Source organism: Podarcis gaigeae, assembly GCF_964106915.1.
Source record: "Podarcis gaigeae genome assembly, chromosome: Z".
NCBI classification, from domain to species: Eukaryota; Metazoa; Chordata; class Lepidosauria; order Squamata; family Lacertidae; genus Podarcis; species Podarcis gaigeae.
In genome coordinates, this window is record NC_139691.1 from 15,808,211 (window position 1) to 15,829,954 (window position 21,744).

Below are 21,744 nucleotides of genomic sequence, written 5' to 3' on the forward strand. Positions count from 1 at the left end.
TGGATTTGCCAAGCGTGCCTTCCTCTTAGCACATTTCTCCCTTGCGTCCTGAGTTCGAGTGTCCCATGACATCTTTGGTAAAGGCTGTTCTCCAACTGGAGTGCTCGCATGCCAGTGTTTCCCAGCTGGAACTACATTTTTTTAGATTTGCCTTGAGACAGTCTTTAAACCTCTTTTGTTGACCACCAGCATTACGTTTTCCATTTTTAAGTTTGGAATAGAGTACAGTAGTACCTCGGGTTAAGTACTTAATTCGTTCCGGAGGTCTGTTCTTAACCTGAAGTGCCACTTTAGCTAATGAGGCCTCCTGCTGCCACCGTGCCGCCGGAGCACAATTTCTGTTCTCATCCTGAAGCAAAGTTCTTAACCCAAGGTACTATTTCTGGGTTAATGGAGTCTGTAACCTGAAGTGTATGTAACCCGAGGTACCACTGTAGTTGCTTTGGAAGATGATCATCAGGCATCCGCACAACATAACCAGTCCAATGAAGTTGATGTTGAAGAATCATTGCTTCAACACTGGTGATCTTTGATTCTTCCAGTACACTGATATTAGCTTGCCTGTCTTCCCAAGTGATATGTAAAAATTTTAGGAGACACTGTTGATGGAATCTTTCGAGGAGTTGGGGATGGCGTTTATAAGTGGTCCATATTTCACAAGCATATAGTAAGGTTGGTAGTACAATAGCTTTGTAAAGAAGCATTTTGGTTTCTCTGCGAATGTCCCAGTCCTCAAATACTCTGCACTTCAATAGGGAGAAAGCTGCACTCACAGAGCTCACATGCATCGTAGGTCACATGCAGGCAGCCTGTTAATTCAGCTTCCCTCCTGATGTTGCTTGCACCAAACTTTGCAAGGAACAATGGCAACAACAATGGCTGTTTTGCTGAGCATTCATTCCAGGAAGGTTAGAAGATGTGGTACCAAACCATTTCTCTATCACTCTCCTGATCAAAGTGTCTGATTTTTTTTTTTGGGGGGGGGGTTGTGTTTGCTGTGCAAATGGCCCAACTGTGCCCAGCCTGAATTTGACAGGGTATGATTGAATCCCACCCTCAAAATAGCAGCAGTTTTGGAACTGGCTGTAGTAACTGATGAGTGGGGTCCTGAAATTGCTAACTTCCAATTTGGTTCAAGTTTCATAGCAGAAAATCAATTTCACTTATCAAGGAAAAGAGGTACTGAGTCCTATGCTGGTCATTTGAGATCTTAGCCCTATATTTATTAGATCATTCTGAAGAACATTTAAGTGTCCATGTTTTCAGACACAACGTAAGCAGCATGCAAAAACAAAAAAACACCAAAGGATCTCGCCAAACTGGGTGAACAAAAAGGTTGCAGCATTTGGGACTTTTTAGCTTAGAGAAATGGTGGGTAAGAGGTGATATCATAGAAATTTATAAAATTTTGCATGGCATGGCAGATTGGATGGAGAAACCTTCTATATCTCTAATAACACTAGAACTCGTGGACTTCCAATGAAGCTGAATATTGGATGATTCAAAACAGAAAAAAGGAAGAACTTATTCACACAGTTGACAATCACTGCTACAGGAGGCAATGATGGCCACCAACCTAGATAGCTTTAAAACAGGTTTAGACAAATTCATGGAGAGGACTATCAATGGCTACTAGCCATGGTGGCTATGTTCTGCCTCCATAGTCGGAAGCAGCAATGTTTCTGAATACTGGTTTCTTGAAACTGCAGCAGGAGAGAGCTCTTTCATTCCAGCCCTGTTTACAGGTTTCCCATATAAACATTTGGCTTGCCCTGGTAAGAACATGATGTTGGACAACATGTGCCTATGTCCTGATCCAGCAGGCTCTTCTAATGTAACCTCTGGGTCACCTCACCCAGTGACTTTCTTTGAAGAAACACTTCAGAACACCACACAGTCCCTCCAGGCATCAATTTCATTGTGCATTCATGATTATTTGCATGTAAGAAGGCATCGGGTGGTTACACACAATTCCATTTTCAGTATGGTTTGCTCCTGCAAATGTTTTGAGGCTTGTTTCCAATTGATGCATGTCCTGTAACTTCCTGCCGCAATCCTGTAACTTTTCATACCCCAGATGTTCTGGTCCCCCACCCAACCACTTTTGTAGCACTACACAACAGTGTCTGCTCCATATGGCAATAATTCAGTAACACAGTGGAAGCATCACAAACCTAATAAAGCGGAAGGATGTGTGGACAGTCCAGGATAAATACAACACTAAGCAGTATTACTGCACAGCTATATATATATATATTAAGGTAAATGGAGTGTAGAGTGACTGGATTCTGTACCCTATTCAGCACACCTGACGAACTGCAGCAGCTCTGAAGGAGCATCTCTATAACTAGAAGCTCAAGTGTCCTCTGTAGCTAGAAGTGCCTTTTACCAGCTCAGTCTGGTTTGCCAGATACAGCCATTCCTGAACACGGATAGCCTGACCACTGTAGTCCATGCACTGGTAACCTCAAGTCTGGATTACTGCAATGCACTCTATGTAGAATTGCTCTTGGGTCTGATTCGGAAGCTCCAGATGGTGCAGAATGTGGTGGGCAGACTGCTGATGGGGGCATCTGGCTGACAGCACATGGCACCATTGTTAAAACAGATGCACTGGCTGCCCATCTTCTACCAAGCCAGGTTCAAGCTATTAATTTACAAAATATTGAACAACGTAGATCCAGGGTGGTTCAAGGACTGCCTGAACCTGCGTATCCCAGCTCAATCACTGAGACCACCTGCAGGAGGGTTGTTAGTTATTCCCTCAATTGGTGAGACTCATTTGACAAGAACAAGGAGCCAAGCCGTTAGTTTTATTGGCCTAGTCCTGCGGAATACTCTGCCAGTAGGGATTCAGCAGGCACCTTATTTCAGCGTTTAAATATCTGCTGAAAACATTTCTATTCCACCAGCCCTATGCAGGCTATTACGTATACATATTTCCACAATAGCTAATTTCTGATGTTAACTACTTTAGTATGGTTTTTCATTTAATCACAGAATTGTAGAGATGGAAGGGACCATGAGGGTAATCTAGTCCAATGCAGGAATCTCAACTAAAGCATCGATGATGGAAAGCCACCCAACCTCTGCTTAAAAACCTCCAAAGAAGGAGAGCTCACCATTTCTTGAGGAAGCCCATTCCACTATTGAACTACTCTTACCATCAGAAAGTTCTTACTGATATTCAGTCGGAATCTCCTTTCTTACAACTTGAAGCCACTGGTTCAGGTCATGCCCTCTGGAGCTGCAGAAAACCAGCTTGCTCCATCTTCCATGTGACAGCCCTTTAGAGACGGAAAATGCTATCATATCACCTCTCAGTCTCCTCTTTTCTAGGCTAAACATACCCAGCTCCCCCAACTGTTCCTCATAAGTTTTGATTTGTAGACCCCTGATTATCTTGGTTGCCCTCCTCTGCACAACTTCCAGCTTATAAGTATCCTTATTAAATTGTATTGCCCAGAACTGGATACAGTACTCTAGCTGTGGTCTGACAAAGGCAGAATAAAGTGATACCATGACTTCCCTTGATCAGGACACTAGACTTCTGTTGATGCAGCCTAGAATAACATTAGCTTTTTTCGCTGCTGCATCACACTGTTGACTCATGTTCAGCTTGTACTTTTCAGACTGACTCCCCTCAATGTCTGCTTTTTAAGTTAACTTTTCCACTACAGCTAATCTCCACCAGACTAGCTTTAGCACATTGCAACAAGAACAAATATTGGTGCACTTTTTGAGGACTTGCACATTTCCTTACAGTGGCAGCATTTGTGGACTGGAGTCTCCACAGTCCCAAAGGTGCAGCAGGACTTTTATAGTAGCTGGGAGGTGAATCCCATGGACAAGAATGTGGCTTTCCTTCCACAGAAATGGGAGGAGGGCAGGGTGGAACTGTCTCCCTGCAGGTGGCCAGGCGGCGGGCAGTATATATTTACTGCGGTTGTAAACCACTCTGGTATATATGTATGTATGTGTGTGCATGCATGCATGCATGCATGAATAAAATGTGGGCTTCACCACAGAGCTTTGGCTTCCAGTAGCAGGCAGAGGTGGTGCCAAATTTTCTAAATATCGCATCACCATCATGCACCTGTGACATCAGACACAGGTGCGATCTGCTCAACAGAGATAGGCAGAGTCTTAATCTATCAGCAAAGAGAACATACAGCCAGATCATGTACCCTGGTGCCCAACACAAAGTCTGAGCAACTCAGAAAGGATACCTCGCCTGTATTCCAATTTGCTGCTTTAAGATTGCATCCTGTTATGCATGCTCAATGGAAATCAGAGGGGAAAAGAAATCAATGCACGCTCACTGTGCACATGGTGCAGTCACAAATAATTTGCTACAGCGACTGCTCTCTCTCTCTCTCTCTCTCTCTCTCTCTCTCTGTGTGTGTGTGTGTGTAAATAAATATTTTTAGGGATCTTGCAGGCATATGACCTTTCACTTGCGAAACACATCTTCCCATGACACTACACACCCAGTTTCATTACAACTGGGTGTTTCTTTTAAATGGGTGATAGGCAGGAGCCAAGCCTTTTGTGAGGAAGCAAGATACTAGATTCACTGGGGAGACTGAGGAGATGGATGGATGGAAAACACACAGTCTGGAACCAAACAAAGCAGCAGAAGGCCTAGGAAGAAATGCATAATGAAGGAGAGAAAGACAGGGACTTATTTCCCCCTTCATGCAAAACACTAACACACCTGTCCCATGTTTAACAAAAGCTGTTTAGCTTCATCAAACAAAATAAGAGACACCTGTCTGGACAGCAACAGTTAGCATGAAATGCATGTCATTTGTAAGGGAAGCAGTTTGATGTGTGGCATACTCCAGAGGTTAGGGTGAGGAAACAAGCTAGGAGATGGGTCAAATGCAAGTGGAGGAAAGATCCGGCTGAATGCAACTGAACAATGGTGAGGGCTCATCATTGGGCCTACCTAGTGGGCAGTGAAGCCTGCAAAGAAGGCTTACTTTGGTGCTTCCATTGCATCCGCATTGTCCTGTCCAGAAGCTTTCCCAGGTAGTATGGGGCCTGCTACAGTCTGACCTAAAAAAGGTGATAGAAACCAATGGTAGCTCACTGTGACTTGTTTGCAAAGCATTTTGAGGATAAAACTGCTTGCATCCACCAGGATCTTGATTCTGCTCAGTGGGGTGTACAGAGCATTTCCTAGTCCTGCTGTGTTGGATGAGTTTCAGCTTGCAAGGCTCAAGGATGTGGACAAGATGTTTGGATTGGTCAGGGTGACCACTTGCGGAATGGACCCTTGCCCCACTTGGTTGATAAAAACTAGCAGAGAGGGAGCAGTTGGCTGTGCCAGGGAGGTGATTAATGCCTCATTGTGAGTGGGGGTGGTCCCTCCTTGCCTGAAGGAGGCAGTGGTAAAACCGCTCCTCAAAAAATCCTCCCTGGATTTGGAAAAACTACTGGCCAGTTACTAATCTCTGCTTCTTGGACAAGGTACCTGAGTGGGTGGTCACAACCCAGATCTAGGCACTCTTGGAGGAAACTGATTTTCTAGATCCATTTCAATCAGGGCTTAGCAGTTTTGGCACAGAAACTGCTTTGGTCACCCTGTATGATTACTTCTATCAGGAGAGAAACAGAAGAGATGTGTCCCCGTTACAGTAATTCTCCTCAATCTCTCAGCAGCTTTCAATACCATCAACCATGGGATCCTTCTGGAGTGGCTGTCCGAGTTGGAAATCGTAATAATGTTTTCACACATACCCTTGTTCCTGTACTGCTAGTCTTGAGCTGTGAACAGTTTTGGGATACATCTACACAGAAAGACAGCACACAAACTAAATGCAATGGTAACTATTTACAGCAATTCTCAAGCACTCCAATGAAGCTCTCTGAAGTTTCAGATCTGACAATAACAAGAAAAGCCCTGCTGGATCAGGCCAATGGCCCACCTAATCCATCACCCTGTTCTCACAGTGCCCAACTAGATGAGCCAACGGGAAGCCCCAGAACAGGATCTGAGTAGAAGAGCCCTGTCCTCTCTTGCAGTTTCCAAACTGGTATTCAGAAGCATGATTCTCTCCAACTGTGGAGGCAGAGCATAGAAATCATGGCTAGTAGCCATCGTCTCAACCATGAATCTGTCCAATCCTATTTTAAAGCCATCCAGGTTGGTGGCTGTCACAGCCTCCTGTGGGAACAAGTTCCACAGTCTAACTACGTGCAACATGGAGAAGTATTTTCTTTTATCTGTCCTGAATTTTCCAACATTAAGTTTCATTGGATGTCCCCAAGTCCAAGTGTTACCACAGAGGAGGAAAAACATTTTTCTATCCACTTTCTACACACCATGCATAATTTTATAAACTTCTATCATGTCACCTCTTACTCAGATTTTCTCTAAACTTAGGTGATCTCCATGCCCTGCATTTAAAGCATTCCTAAAGCACTTTAACAGCCATGGAGAATCTAGGTAAATGTTTGTTAAGGTTGCTGGAACCTGTAAGTCTGTGAGGTCAGCATTCTTCAAACTACAGTTCCCAGGATTCCTAGAGTGGAAGCTCTGTCTGTTAACGTGGAACTAGAATGCTTTTGTTATAAGAATTATAAGGTCTAAGATATAAAATAAATGTTCATAAATGTACCAGGCAAAGACACACAGACACACACACACACACCCACACACCCCACATATCTGAAACAGTATAGGAAAACAGTCCTAAAGTCATTTTGACTCTTTCAGTCACCTCAAATATTCCTCTGCAGTTTGGATGGAAATAGGAAAAGCCTCCCTATTGTCTCTGTGCTCATAAAATCCTGCCTTAAGGGCACATTTGGGTATGAATAGGGTAAGCCTGTGACCTGGATTCAGGAACTAAAGTATTGACCATCACAAAAGTGTAGCCAGACTGTACAAGTAATGAAATCAGTGACCATTATCAGGTATCCTGGCCTTAGGATTCTGCTGTAGACCGCTCTTTCTGTGATGTATGTGTGATGTACTGGGGGGTGGCCTTAAGCTACAGGGTGGCAATTTCAAAAAGTCTATATAAGGGCTTGCACACCATTGTTCTGGATTGTTCCTCCCTCTTGCATGTGATGTGAGGACCCTGTTGCAACAGTTCAATAAAGATCAGGCTTACTAGCCACTTTGCTTCTCAATATTCTCTGGTTGGCCTCTGTTATTTTCTTCTGCCGATAGGGAACCCACTTAAGGACTCTGTACGGGCTCTTGGATACCCCATAAGGGAAAGGGAGCAGATTTTGTTTACATCACTTTAAATGTATAGTTTGGGTGTGACTTAAATATTCCAAAATGCTACAACCTTTCTGCATTAAGGGTTCAAACAGCACAAACTGTGCGCTTTTCTGGTACTGGATTTCATCTGTTGTATTTTGATCAGAACTGAATTTGGGTGGGTGGGTATAGATAATGCTTCAGTTCTCCCAATTATGGAAATTGGAATTTGGTTCAAACACATATCCTTGCAAATCACGTAGAGAAAGAGCCCAGCATTTTCTAAGAACCACAGCAAACGTCAAATCTTCACTAGGCTACTCTGGGGTTACTGTAACAAGATACTTTCACCATACAGGAATGTCTACAGAATCTAATGGCTGGCAGTGAAAGAAATCACTTCTCTGGTTACAATTTTTTTGGGGGTTTTTTGAACCAGGGCGCACTGAATTGGGGAGGGTTCCCCAAGAACCACACCTTCTCTCCTCTATTTGAGCTAAGTTTTTACAAGAACTAGCTTTTGCTTTGATGGGAAAATTCTCTGCTTTAAAAGTAACTTGTGTTTTAAAATAAAAATACAGCGAGAGCAAGTTAATTTTATCCTCTCTTCGAGACATATGGATGCAGTTCGTTTGTTGAGACCACATCTGCAGCAAGAACAGACAGCAGCGCACACACACCCCGCATCTGATCTACTCCTTTTCACAATGCAAAAAGGGGGTGCGAATAAGTATCCAAACTGGGAAGAAAGAGGAGAGCTAGAAAGGGTGGGAGCTGCAGCTGTCAACCATTTGGTTCTTCAAACCTCTTAAGATAATATTTACCAGGTGGAATCAAGCAGGAAGGGAAGGGGGGAGAGACAACCCTTGTAGAAGCCGTAATGGGGGTGTTTTGATTAAGCACCACAAACACAGTAGTTCCCCAACTTTTTTTGGGCCACTACCCCCATGGTTCCATAAACTCATCCCCAGTGCCCACTACCCTACCCTAGAAAAAGGATTGTTCAGAAAAAGAGTTTGCACAAGCCACTAAGGAAGATACCAGCACAATAAAATTAAAAACAGTAACAATTGCACATTTAGTAAAAATCCAGTTCAAACTTCTCAGTTTGATTAATTCAACAAAACTGATGACTTGATCCAGTGACACTAGCTTTTCAAAGTCTGATACTCCAGCACCCCCTGCCTCCCCCTTGCCTCTCAGTGCCGCCCCCCAAGGAAATTCCACTTTGGAAACCACTGTGTTAGGGAGCAATATTGCTCGAGCTAGCAAAGTGATGGCTTAAAACAAAAACAAAAATCCACCACAATTCACAAAACTATTTACCCACTAGGGATGTATGAAGATGCCTTATGTGGAGTCAGACCCTTGGTCCAGCTAGCTCACCATTGTCTACACCAGGGGTTGGCAACCCACGGCTCCAGAGCCGCATGTGGCTCTTTTACACCTTTGCCGCGGCTCCGGGGCGGATACTAGCGAGGGGAGGAGGCGCATTGTGCGCCCCGACACTCCCCACTGTGGCAGGCACTGTACTGGCTGTGACGTCGCATGGGGGCGGTGAGTGTGATAGTCACACACCGTCCCGACGTCACCTTCCCACCCGTCCGCTACATTGAAAGGGGGCATGTACGCTGGTCACTGTTTTGAAGGGGAGTGAAGAACACACACACACAAAAAGGTAACTTGTTAATTTAACGTTTATTTCTATGAGGAGTAATTCTGAGGGGTCAAACAAAGAAATAATGAAAAAGTGAGGGAAAAGTTATTTTTATAATGATGAGTTTTGCGGCTCCCAGGTTTTTTTTTCTTCGGATACGGGTCCAAGTGGCTCTTTTTGTCTTAAAGGTTGCAGACCCCTGGTCTACACTGACTGGCAGAAGCAGCTCTCCAGGGTTTGGGTCTGGGAGTTTTATTCCAGCCCTACTGGGGATGCCAGAGTTTGAAGTTGAGACCTTCTACATGCAAAACAGGCATTTTTACCATTCATCTATGCCCCCCCCCAAAGAAAGATTCTAGTCATCATGATTCTGAATAAAGAGCTGAATCAAATAAGAATACAAGAAGCTGCTTCATATAAAATCAGACTTTTGGTCCATCTGGCTCCATACTGTCAACACTGACTGGCAGTGGCTGTCCAGCGTTTCAGGGATTGTCTTTTCCCAGCTCTACATGGAGATGCTGCTGGGGATGGAACCTGGGACCTTCTGCATGCCAATCAGATGCTCTGCCACTGTGGAAGTGTCCTTCCAACTACTTCTTAACGGTAGTTATCAAAGCTGTTTTTGACACAAAACATCTAAGACACTGCCACGATGATTAAAACACAACATTTAGCCCAGTTGAAACCCAATAAAACTTTTAAAAGAGCAGAGCAAACAGCAGTAGTAGGATCAACGGGTCTAGGCAGACTAAATAATGTTTTTGTCAGTCTCTGAAAGGGGATGAGCAAGTCTCCCAAAAGGGAACATTTCACAACCTCAGGACAAAACTGAAGAAGCCCAGCTCCTGGCGAAACCTAATCGTGTGTCACAAAATGATGGTATCCTGAGCTCAGCATCAGTGATAGATCTCTCTCTCTCTCTCTCTCTCTCTCTCTCTCTCTCTCTCTCTCTGTGTGTGTGTGTGTGTGTGTGTGTGTGTATGGACGTGTCTTTCATATTTCCCAAGATGATCTTGCCCTACACTATTTCCATCACTGTTTTTTCAGCCCTTTTCCACCCCAAGGACCACTTCCCCTCTTGGACAACCTTCCAGGGGCTGCATGGCACCAGTGAGGCATGGGATTAGAGGCAAAAAGTGGACGGGGCAACCAATGCAAATCTTTTCTAAATATCAATTTTTATTAAAATATATTCCATTAGTAACAAAAGTACATCCAGTGTCTCTGTTTTCAAGACATAGAGTATTTCATACAAGCCAATTACAGTCAATTTGAGACCTTTTTGTTGCCGGCAATGTGGGGCTGAGGGAGAAAGAGAATTGACGAGAGAGGGGGAGAAAAAAGAAGCAGGGTGAGAGGGATAGTAAACTTTCATTCTTTACGAAGAAGATGGGGTGGGAAGTCAATAAGAAACTTTGGATGTTAAAAAAATTGTATATGGTGATAAATGCCTTAAATTTTTTTTGGAGACTTCATAAAAATGTTATTTTAAAAATCCTTTCATCCTTTACAAAGTATATGAGTGGGGGTTTTTTGCAAGTGTTGCGTGGATAGGTGCCTTATTTTTGCTGGCAGAGGAGAGATCAGAGGGCCCAGGGCATGGTTGGTTGTTGTTGACTGGCTGCAGTGTGTTTTGATGGGGGGGGGGTGTTGCTGGGTTAAGGTAACTATATTGATTCGTATGTGGGGTTTTTTTGGGGGGGATCATAGTCTTCTAGGCGTGTGTATGTGATGGGGTGAAGGCAGCCTCCTTTGTTTGTCCCTGTGATAGTTTCATTTAGTTAGCTGGTTTTTCTAGTAGGGCAGTTTCCCAACCAATGCAACTCTTAACCTCTGAACCAAGGGCTACATTCTGCCAGTGCAAAAATCAGAGGTTCTTTACCCACACCCTCCCAATAAAGGCAAAGCAAGAGGCACAGTAACATGGTCACTATGCTGTGATAAATTCCACCTGATTGCTGAACGGCAGTGTCAGATAACTCAAATAAGCTACAAGGCTTTGATCAGTATATACAGTTTGTAGTTTAGCAATTCATCACACCTTCCACTTCTTTATTATGTCTGCTGAACACTCAGACAAGGCTTGTGAGTTTGCAGTGTCTTTCATATCCAGGTACAAAGTTGGAAGGAACACCAAAAGTCATTTAGTCCAACCCCCTGCAATGCAGGAATCACAGTTAAAGAATCCCTGACAGATGGCCATCCAACCTCTGCTTAAAAACTTCCAAGGAAGGAGAGAGTCCACCACCTTCCGAAGGAGTCCATTCCACTGTTGAACAGCTCTTACTATCAGAACATTCTTCCTAAGGATTAATCTGAAACTACTTTATTGTAATTTAAACAACAATAACAATTGGAGTAATGTTTTCTACTGGTGTTTCTGTAATGCTTAATTATCTCCATGCAGACAGTGGCTACATCAAAGGAGGGCAATAAAGAGCCCAGCCACTAGAGGAAGTTGAAGTCTTGAAACAAGAAACCTTCAAGCCTCAGTTTGGGAACCTCTGCTTAAAACTCTTGAGCATGGGTAGGCAAACTAAGGCCCGGGGGCCGGATGCGGCCCAATTGCCTTCTAAATCCAGCTTGCGGATGGTCCAGGAATCAGCATATTTTTACATGAGTAGAATGTGTGCTTTTATTTAAAATGCATCTCTAGGTTATCTGTGGGGCATAGGAATTCATTCTCTTTTTTCTTTTCCAAAATATAGTCCGCCCTCCACAAGGTCTGAGGGATAGTGGACTGGCCCCCTGCTGATAAAGTTTGCTGACCCCTGCTCGAGAGACCTGCAACATGGTGGGGGGGGGGGACACCATGTGCTTTCCTTGACAGAGAGAAGTCCTCAATTTAAACGGCTATCTGGCCATAAGAACATAATAAGAGGTTGGCTGCTGGATCAGGCCAAAGTGGACCCATACAGTAAAGCATTCTGGTCCCAGTGGCTAAACAAATGCCACAATGGGAAGCCCACAAAGTAGAACCTGACTGCAGCTCCACTCTCCCCAGTTGTGATTCCTAGCAACTGGTATACAGCAAGAGACTGCCTCTGAGCATGGAGGTTCTGGTTCCACAGTAGGTCTGAACATAGGGAGCTCTGCTGGAATGAACCATCAAGTCCAGCACTCTGTTCTCATGATGGGCAACCAGATGCCCAAATGGGAAGCCCACAAGCAGGACCTGAGCCTGACAGCAACTCTTGCCACTTGTGACTCCCAGCAACTGGTATTCAGAGGCAGATTGCCTCTGCCTGTGGAGGGAGAACACAGCCATTGATGGCCTTACTACTCCATGACTTTGTCTAATCCTCTTTTAAAGACATTCTATTGGTGCCCACCACCTTACATCTTATAGGAAAGTCTGGGACAGCAGAAGAGGCCCCGAAGTTGCTCATCTGCAGATAGCACCAGGACAGCAAGCTGAACTGGCACACAGCTATGGTACAATAGAGCAGGATCTATCCATCTATCTTTTTCTATATACATACCCTTACAGATATGGAGTGAGAAAATGTGCTGTATTTCTTTATAAAGCAAAGGGAGTTAACCTTTGGACTTTCAGATGTTGCTCAGCTACAACTCCCATCCCACTGACTATTGGCAACGCTCGCTGGGGTTTATGGGAGTCCAACAACATCTGGAGCGTTTGGCCACCCCTGCTTCATTCATTATTTCTAAATTTGCCTTTTATGTAAATCTGTGTCCCTTTTTTATTATGCATTTAAACATAGAAAGTTTCTTTATATAGAGTTGGATGATCGGTCCATCTACCTCAATATTGTCTACATTGACAGCCTGTGGCTCTCTGGGGTATTAGGCAGGTGGCACTCCCAGCCCTACCTGGAGATACTGCTGGGGGTTGAACCAGGGACATTCTGCATGGAAAGCAGATACAGTACAGTCATACCTCAGGTTATGTTTGCTTCAGGTTGCATCCTGTGGTGACCCAGAAGTACCGGAAAGGGTTACTTCTCGGTTTCGCTGCTCGTGCATGCACAGACGCGCAAAATGACGTCATGCGCATGCGCAGAAGCAGTGAATCGTGACCTGCGCGTGCACAGACGTGCAGAAGGGGGTTGCGTTCCTTTCAGGTTGTGAACGGGGCTCTGGAACGGATCCTGTTCGCAACCAGAGTACCACTGTACTTTAAATTCAGCCTGGAAACAAACTGGCAACCAATATAACTAAAGCAAAACGGTTGCAAGTTACAATGTTCAAACTGCTTTGCAAGCTAAATTGATCAGCTGATTGTTGGTGCACATAGATTTCCACATGCTTCTAATCAATGATAACTGCAAGCCCCCTTTCAGCCAGCCATGTCTCTCTCTGCCCCACACCCCACTTCAGATGTAGAATAGGTGGCATTTTCTTGGCCTAGCCAAAACAACCAGGTAGCATTCATTAGTCACAGAGACTGGAAGGTCCTCGCCACTGGCATGGCTATTCTAGCAGCTTTATTTTGCCCCAGCCAAAGTTTCTGGACAGTCTTCAAGAACAGTCCTACACACAGAGAATTACAGTGGTCTAGTCAAGAAAGTCAATGGTCGAAACATAATGGCAAGCATCTGTTGGGTTCTGACAGCCTGAAGAGCTCTAACAGAAGCTTAAGAGTACGGTGTGTGCCAATTATGGCACAACTGCACTGGCTGCCGATTAGTTTCTAGGACAAATTCAAAGTGCTGATGTTGACGTATAAAGCTTTATACACCTCAGCACCTCTATACCTTATGGACCGCTTCTCCTCATACAAACCAACCTAGACCCTGCACTTGTCATCTGAGGCCATTCTCTATTTCCCCCCTCCCAGAGAGGTTTGGAGGGTGGCATCAAAGAACAGGCCTTTTCTGTGGTGACTCCCTGACTATGGAATGCTCTCCCCAAAGAGGTTCACCAGGCACCATCATTACATGTCTTTAGGTACCAGGCAAAAACATTCCTATCTACCCAGGCCTATGGCTATTAAATAATCTATGGCATGTAAAAGTGTGGGGGAGGGGACTATTATGATGATTATCTTATTATTAGTAGTATTATTATTATTATGCTGTCTGTCAATATGCTTTTTACTTTGTTTCTATCATTGATGTTCTTTAATATGTTTTTAATGCTATACTCCACCCTGGGATCTTTTGATAAAGGGTAGTATATAAATTGAAATATATTATTATTATTATTATTATTATTATTATTATTATTATTATTATTATTATTAATAATCATCTGTGGAGCTGTTGAAGGGATCTTGACCCAGGACCCTTTAACCCTTTCCCAACCTAGATAGCTGGCTATGGAATGACATAGCATAGGGTCCCAATTCTTAGGAGTCAGATCTGCATTCCTAGGTGTCCGGTATTCCTTCCTCCCACCCCTTTCACCTTAATGTTCCATAGAGCCAGTGCCTGATAATTATTTTTTAATGAATGCTCCTATAAATTTTTCGCATTACAAATGTGTTTATTTTTCTCCCAGCCCTGATTCTTTGTGTCCCCGCTCTACTCCAAGTAGAACTTATGTTAATGGCAGACAACTGTTACAATAAGATGGCATTTTTTTCTATTTTAAAAAAAGCAGAATTGACTGAGAAGATGGAAATTTTGAGTAAAGGGGGGGTGCCTTTGCTTTTGCTCGGTGTTGAAAATCAAACTCAATAACTCCTGGAACCCCAGATATAACAAATGATTACAAGCAGGCCGCAATTCCTGCTCTGAAGGTACTTATTAAGATCTGCTTTTATGATCCACTTTTCAGAACTATTTTTGTGGAGAATTCACTGGCCAACCTTCCAAGAAACAGATATTGCTGACTGGCTCAAGGAAGTCACGGGTTCTCATTTCCGCTTGCTAAACTGATGAACAAGAGGAGGCTCCTGGCATGCATGATGTTTGTATATGAGCCACATCCAAAAGCCTCAGCCAACCCACTGTCCAAAGCCCTAGAAGAAAAGAAAAGAAAGCCATGGTCTGCTTCAACAGTCCAAACAATGCCAGAAGAGAAAGAATAAAAAATCTGGATGGGGGAAAACGTGCCATTGATCCCTGGGGGAACTGGGACAAAAGGTTAAAGAACTTGACCAAGTCCAAATGAACAATTGGTGACACAAGTTGAAAACTGAATCCTGAGCTCTAATATGCCAAAGGAAGAGTATAGCTTTTTTTTAAAAAAAAAAAAGGTTCTCTTTTCACTTCTAGATCTTGTGCAAGGCTTTTTTTTAAGGTCTTGTGCTGATCTTAAGGACATGTCCCAAAGAATATATGTGAAGTTAAAAGACGTAGAAGGCCAACAGAAGTGAAGTTTAAACGATGCAAATAAAATATCTGCGTCAAAAAGGAAGAATTAAAAAACAAACTAACAGCACTACACAACCCCAAGACACACGTACATATAAACTTTCTGGATCAATTGATGCAAATCTCTCTTCAAGAATGGGTCTCACTTAAAATTCTTCTTCAAAGGCCCGGGTGGCTTCATCCTCTCCTCTGAAAAGCAACCTCTTGGGCTGCTCCCGGCAAGAAAGAAGCCCAAGGCACAGATACGTGGTTTTGTTAGCAGATTGTCAGTGAGCATTCGTCAGTTTCCAACCATAAATGGAAGAGAATCGAACACACTTTTTGTGCATTGTGGTTAATAAAAATCACCTGGTTTGAAAGTTACACAGAAACTGCTTAAAAAATAAGCTTCTTCTTTGATGCCGCCAACCCCACCCCCAACAGCTCCCCCTACCCTTCATGCAAGGACTAAAACCATCTAGTGGAGGCTAACTCTGGGGAAGGGCCCTCTGAAGTCCTCCAGCCCAGTCCCCTATCAATGCAGCTGGCCCCTCTCTGGAAAAGCACAAGCACAATTGAACAGAGGCTTAGGCAAAGTGAGTCTGGAGCTAAGAATTCTGCTTTTGTGGGGCCCTCCTGACAGATTAACTACTCCCTCTCCTCCCTCCCACCAAATGACCCTGCAGCTCTGAACTCACCTTCCAAGTAGCAACTGGATGATGAAGAGAGACCCTTTTTCGACTTGCAACCCACTAATTTCAGGCAGATCTCCAACATTTTCATCGGTTAGAGCAAGGCCCTTGGTTTTGTAGGCTTGCTATCTCCTCCCCTCCTCCTCCTCTTCTCCTCTTGAAAACTTCACACAAAAGTTCCCTCCGGTACATACACACACAAATAGGCTACAAATCCAGCCTTCATTTAAAAACTGTTAACTGAAGAAGTCAACGCAGTGGATCATCCATTTTTTATGATTCTTTGATTTTCTATTATGATGAATTACTCCAAATGAGAGCTCCCAAATTTTGCCATCCCACTTTCCAGCTCCGTCCTACATCCAACTCAAGCAGAGGCTGCATACATTGAACTGCCAACAAAGGGCCCCCTTCAGGCTTTGGTTGTCTGACTTTGTGACATCAGGAAAGGAACGCCCATCCCATGTTAACCCCTCATGGCTCCGCTTTCCAAGCAGAGGAGGGGAGGGATGAAACTAACAATTTCAGTTTCTTTCGAGTTTCTCACTTTCCAAATCCTAAATCCAGTTCTCCACACTTCTGCAGCAATCTGCAATTGTGAAAATTCATCAGTGTTTTAGGGTCAGTATCTCCTAACTGCAATTGTGAAAATTCATAAGTGTTTTAGGGTAAGTATCTCCTAACGTACTCATTTCTGTATGCAGTTTTGACCAAGACCAGACACATTTTTGCAAAGCAACTCACCCTAGTTAATGCATTTTTGTATATTATCTTCATTAATGTACAGTGGTACCTCGGGTTACATACGCTTCAGGTTACAGACTCCGCTAACCCAGAAATAGTACCTCGGGTTAAGAACTTTGCTTCAGGATGAGAACAGAAATCGTGCTCCGGCGGCGTGGCGCTTCAGGTTAAGAACAGTTTCAGGTTAAGAACGGACCTCCGGAACAAATTAAGTACTTAACCCGAGGTACCATCGTACACATTTTTCTAATTTGTGCATTTTTGTTTTTTATTACTTATTTATTGCATTTATATCTTACCTTTTCCCCCTCAAGGAGCTCAAGGTTCTATATCTATCTCCTCATTTAATCCTCACATCAACCCTATGAGGTAGGTGAGGCTGAGAGGCAGTGACCAAGATTACCAAGTGGAGATTTGAATTCTGGTTTCTCCCAGGCCCTAGTCTGACACTAGCCACCATACCACAGTGGCTCTTTATTAATACTTACTGCTTGCGTGGAGTACATGGTTGCAAAATTCAGAGGAGTGTGAATTCTGAAAGATCATTGTGCTCCAGTTCTTGTACTGGTTCAACAAGCATGAACTGGTCAGCTTCTTATTGAAAGGCTAAGAAACTGAAATTCTCGCCCACACTTCACTAGAAAAGGGTCAGCTGAGACTCTACAGGTGGTGGCCTCAGCCCTTTAGAAATTCTTAAGGGGTGGGTAGTGGGTAGACATGTTTAGACAACTATCTGTTGCTTTCTAGCTTCACAGCAGCATGAGACAGAGGTTCTCAGATTTTTTTCTGGAGATGGTAAAACAGAACTCAAAGACAAGAAAAGTGAGAATATAGTGAGAATATAGAAGCTAATCCTAATGGAAGCCAGGAGATTTGTCTGCCCCCCCCCAAAAAAAAAACTATGCTGAAAGAAAGGGGTCCATATTAGGAATGTAAGACCAGTCCTATAGGATCAAGACAATAGTCCCTCTAGTCCAGCCTCCTGTGCTCATAGTGGCCAACCAGGTGCCCCTATAGGAAGCCCTCAAGCAGGACCTGAGTGCAACAGTACTCTGCCCCTCCTGCAGTTTCCAGCAACTGATATTCAGATTTATTACCACCTCCAACTGCAGAGGCAGAACATAGCCAGCATGGCTAGTAGCCATTTCTGGCCTTACCCTCCACAAATTTGCCCAACCCTCTTCTGAAGCTCAAAGTTGGTGGGCATCAATGCCTCCTTTGGAAGTGAGTGCACTGCGTGAAGAAGTCCTTTCTTTTATGAAATAAATGAACCTTTCTCATTAACCTGTCTCTGTTATCCATGAGCTTTATCCTTGCTATACATATTTAGTGTGGTACTCATCCACTTGCTACTCTATCCACTGGATAGATTTTATTCCGTAAACCACCCTGATAGGGTGGTATATAAATTCAATAATAATAATAGTCACAATATAGCCACAAACTGGTAGCCACCAGTGCTTCTCATGGAGGCTGACAAACAGCCCCCCCCCAAAGGCCCCTATATGTCACCTTGTGCCTGGCCTATTTTCAAAATGGCACCCATGGTCACAGTGGCCCTTGAGATCTTTCCCCAGGTGTCCTCAGTGTCTCTGAGCCCCACCCTACTCACTGCCTCCCTTGGTCATGAGATGGAGAGCGCAGTTGCCACTTTTCTCCTATGAAAAGTGCATAGAGCTGAAGGAGGAAATTGGAGGAGTGATGCTCCTCCCAACTCCCTCTTTCAACTCTATGTGCTTCTCAGGGCTTCTTTGACTGATGACTGATTGATTGAATCTATTTCCCACCTTTTTCTCCAAGGATCTCAGGGTGGTGTACACAGTTCTCCCCCTCCTCATTTAATCCCCATTCCACCCCTGTGAGGTATGTTATAGGCTGAGAGGCAATGGCTGTGACGCAAGGTCACTCAGTGAACTTCATTCATTCATTCATTCATTCAACTTATACACCGCCCTATACCTGGAGGTCTCAGGGTGGTTCACAACAAGACCACAACATATAAAATCAAACCAAAAGCAGTAACCCAATATATTGATTAAATAAATTTATTAAATAAATGATTTGAGTGAGGATTCAATCCCTGGTCTCTAGTATGACATACTAACTGTTCATTCTTCTGGATCCAGTTTTTCACCTGACCTGAGCTAGTGTGGTTTAGTGGTTAAGAGTGGTAGTCTCATAATCTGGTGAACCAGATTTGCGTCTCCGCTCCTCCACATGCAGCTGCTGGGTGACCTCGGGCTAGTCACACTTCTCTGAAGCCTCTTAGCCCCACTCACCTCACAGAGTGTTTGTTGTGGGGGAGGAAGGGAAAGGAGAATGTTAGCCGCTTTGAGACTCCTTCGGGTAGTGATAAAGCAGGATATCAAATCCTCTTCTTCTTCTTGGAAAAGCTAAGTATGTGTCTATTAGTATGTGAAAGAGTGTGAGCACCCTTTCTCCCTTTCTGTCTGTCTGAGTAGGTGGGTTAATCTGGGTGGGGAAAGTGACCAGAGAGAATGGACCCCACAGCACTGGGCCAAAAACCTATATGGTATATCATAACATTTTTCAAATAATGCTTTGTCAACAGAGGGGAGAGGTACCAAAAAACAAAACAAGACTGAATATTATGTAACACAGAGCATGGGGCAATCCTGACCCTCCCAAGTTGAGGACAGCAGTTCTGGGAAATTGCAGCATAGTCACACTGCAGGGAGTATCACAAGAGCATATCCTGAAACTGAGCAATTCTGACCCCTCCTGCTTTCCATAGCATGAGGTCTGTCTACTGCTGCAGCTGCAGGAATGCAGAATTCCATAAGAATTCCAGCGGAATTACTAAATGGGATTACTAAGACTGCCCCTATTAACGCTCAAGAGAGGGACAACAAGGTTAACACACTCCATGCCAAAGAAAGGAAGATGAGCAGGAAATCTGAGCAGTTTTGTGCTTGGATGCCAGCTTCTCCTTCTTAAAGAGCCTCATGGCTCCCTTCCCTCAAGCCCAAATTAGAGCGATAAAACCGGGAGGGAAAATTTTGTTTCCACTACTTGCAAAACCAAAAAATCTAGGATGGGTGGGTCTCTTTGATATTCCAGATTTCCTTTTCAAGAGCACAGATATTTCCATCTGCTACTTGCATGCTGAATCCAGGGTCGCTTAAGATTCTCTGTTTTCACAACAGATTCAGACATACAGAGATGTTGGGCATGTGATCCCACTTCTGCCAACTAGTCTATTCCTAACTTTTGTGTCATAGCCACTAGGGGTAAGCCTCAGCTGAGAAGGGCCATAGGTTAGTGCTGAATCAGGCCAACAGCCCTTCTAGTCCAGCATCCTCTTCTCACAGCAGACAACCAGATGCCCATTAAGGGCAACCTGCAAGCAGGGCCTGAGTGCAGCATTCTCCCCTTCCTGTGGTTTCCAGCAACTGGTATTCAGAAATATTGCTGCCTCAACTATGGAGGCAGAGAGTTAGCCATCATGACTAGTAGCCGTTGATAGCCCTCAACTCCATGAATTTGTCCAATCCTCTTTTAAAGCCATTCAAGTGGTGGCTATCACTGCCTCCTCTGGGAAAGAGTTTCATAGTTTAACAATATGCTGCATGAAGAAGTCATTTATTTTATCTGTCCTGAATATTCTAGTGCTCAGCTTCATTGAATGCCCACAAGTTTTGGTGTTAAGAGATAGGGAGATAAAATTTTCTCTATCCACTTTCTCCATGCCAGGCATAATTTTATAAACTTTTGTCATGTAATCTCTTAGTTGTCTTTTTTTTTGTAGACTAAAAAGCCACAAACACTGCAAATTTTCCTTGCAGAGGAGTCGCTTCATCCACTTGATCATTTGGGTTGCCCTTTTCCTTGACATACCCTGTTACAGACAGCAGCACTCTTCACAAACTCACTCCTCCAAGCGGGGAGGAAACAGTTAATAAAAGCCTTCTTCCAGAGTTAAGAGGACCAAGCCTGAGCGATCAAATTACATCTGAGGAGGGAGAAGAAGTGGAAGAAGAAGAAGAAAAGGAGTAGAAAATATATGCCCGAACTTTTACACAAAGTGTTAGACACAGCAGGGATGCGACTTAAACAAGGAATAAGCCATTATTTCTCCAGAGTTATCTTGAGGGCAGTTGAAAGAAACACACACACACACACACACACACACACACACACACACACACAACTTGCCAGCTCAGATCTTTTCAGATGCATTTCGACTGAAGGGTGTACAAAGGGTGTACCCTGCTCTCCATGTCCCCCTCCCCCAGCTTCCAAAACAGCAGTTGCAAGAATTATTAGGGAATAATAGCACCCTTCCCAAACCCACATTCCAAAAGGTTATCCAAACAAATGTTCAGCCGGGGAAACGGATCCAGCAGAGCAGTTTTGCTTGATCTAAGCACATCTTGGAAAACAAAAGCTTGGATGACATCAGGATGCAAGCGAAGGCCCCAGGCCTGAAGTGGAGTGGGTGTAAGAACATAAGCGCCTTGCTAGATCAGGCTACAGGGAGCCAACCACATGCCCCAATGGGAAGCTTAAAAGGTGGACGGACATAAGTGCACAATAGCAACACTCTCCCCACTTTTGATTCCTTCAGCTGGTATTCCAATGTATTGCTGGCCCCCAAAAGGAGAGGCAGAAAAAATAAGAGCTTTGATGCTAGATCAGGCCAAAGCCGGGCAACCTAGCCTAGCATCCTACTCTCACAGTGGCCAACCAAATACCCCAATGAAAGCCTGCAAGCAGGATATGAACACAATACTCTCCCCACCTGTGATTCCCAAAAACTGGTATTCAGAGTCACGCTGCCTCTGACAGTGGAGGTAGAACATAACAGCCCTGTGGGATCAGAGCAAAGGCACATCTAGTCCAGCATCCTCTCCTCACTGTGGCAAACCAGATGCCTCAGTGGGAAGTCCACAAGCAGGGCATGAGTGCAAAAGCAACACCCTCCCCACTGGTGATTCCCAGGAACTGGCATTCAGAAGTATCACTGTCTCTAACAGTGCAGGTGGAAAATGGCCATTGGGCACCATGTATTTGCCAACAGAAATGGTGTCAAGGCCCTCCTGTCTTCCACAGATCCCACTTCCTGCTGAGCTCAGCCTAACCCTGGCAGGTTCCTCTGGTCTCCACAGGACTCCTCTCTCTCAGTGCTGGACCTGCCTCTCTTTCTGT

General features: G+C 44.2%; 1 protein-coding gene across 2 annotated transcripts in view; it reads right to left on the reverse strand.

Annotated features, from left to right (window-relative positions):
- The window catches only part of ABL1 (ABL proto-oncogene 1, non-receptor tyrosine kinase), a gene marked incomplete at its 3' end in the record, with an annotated part of 115,198 nt that overhangs the window by 44,927 nt on the left and 48,527 nt on the right, over positions 1–21,744 (reverse strand). Inside the window, exon 1 of one of the 2 annotated variants that reach the window (XM_083721358.1) lies at positions 15,838–16,226. The exons of the other annotated variant lie outside the window; for it this stretch is intronic. Within the exon in view, the coding sequence (XP_083577484.1) occupies positions 15,838–15,922 (85 nt within the window). The 5' untranslated portion in view covers positions 15,923–16,226. Of the gene's footprint in view, positions 1–15,837; positions 16,227–21,744 lie in introns of those variants that run through there. 2 annotated transcript variants of the gene reach the window in all.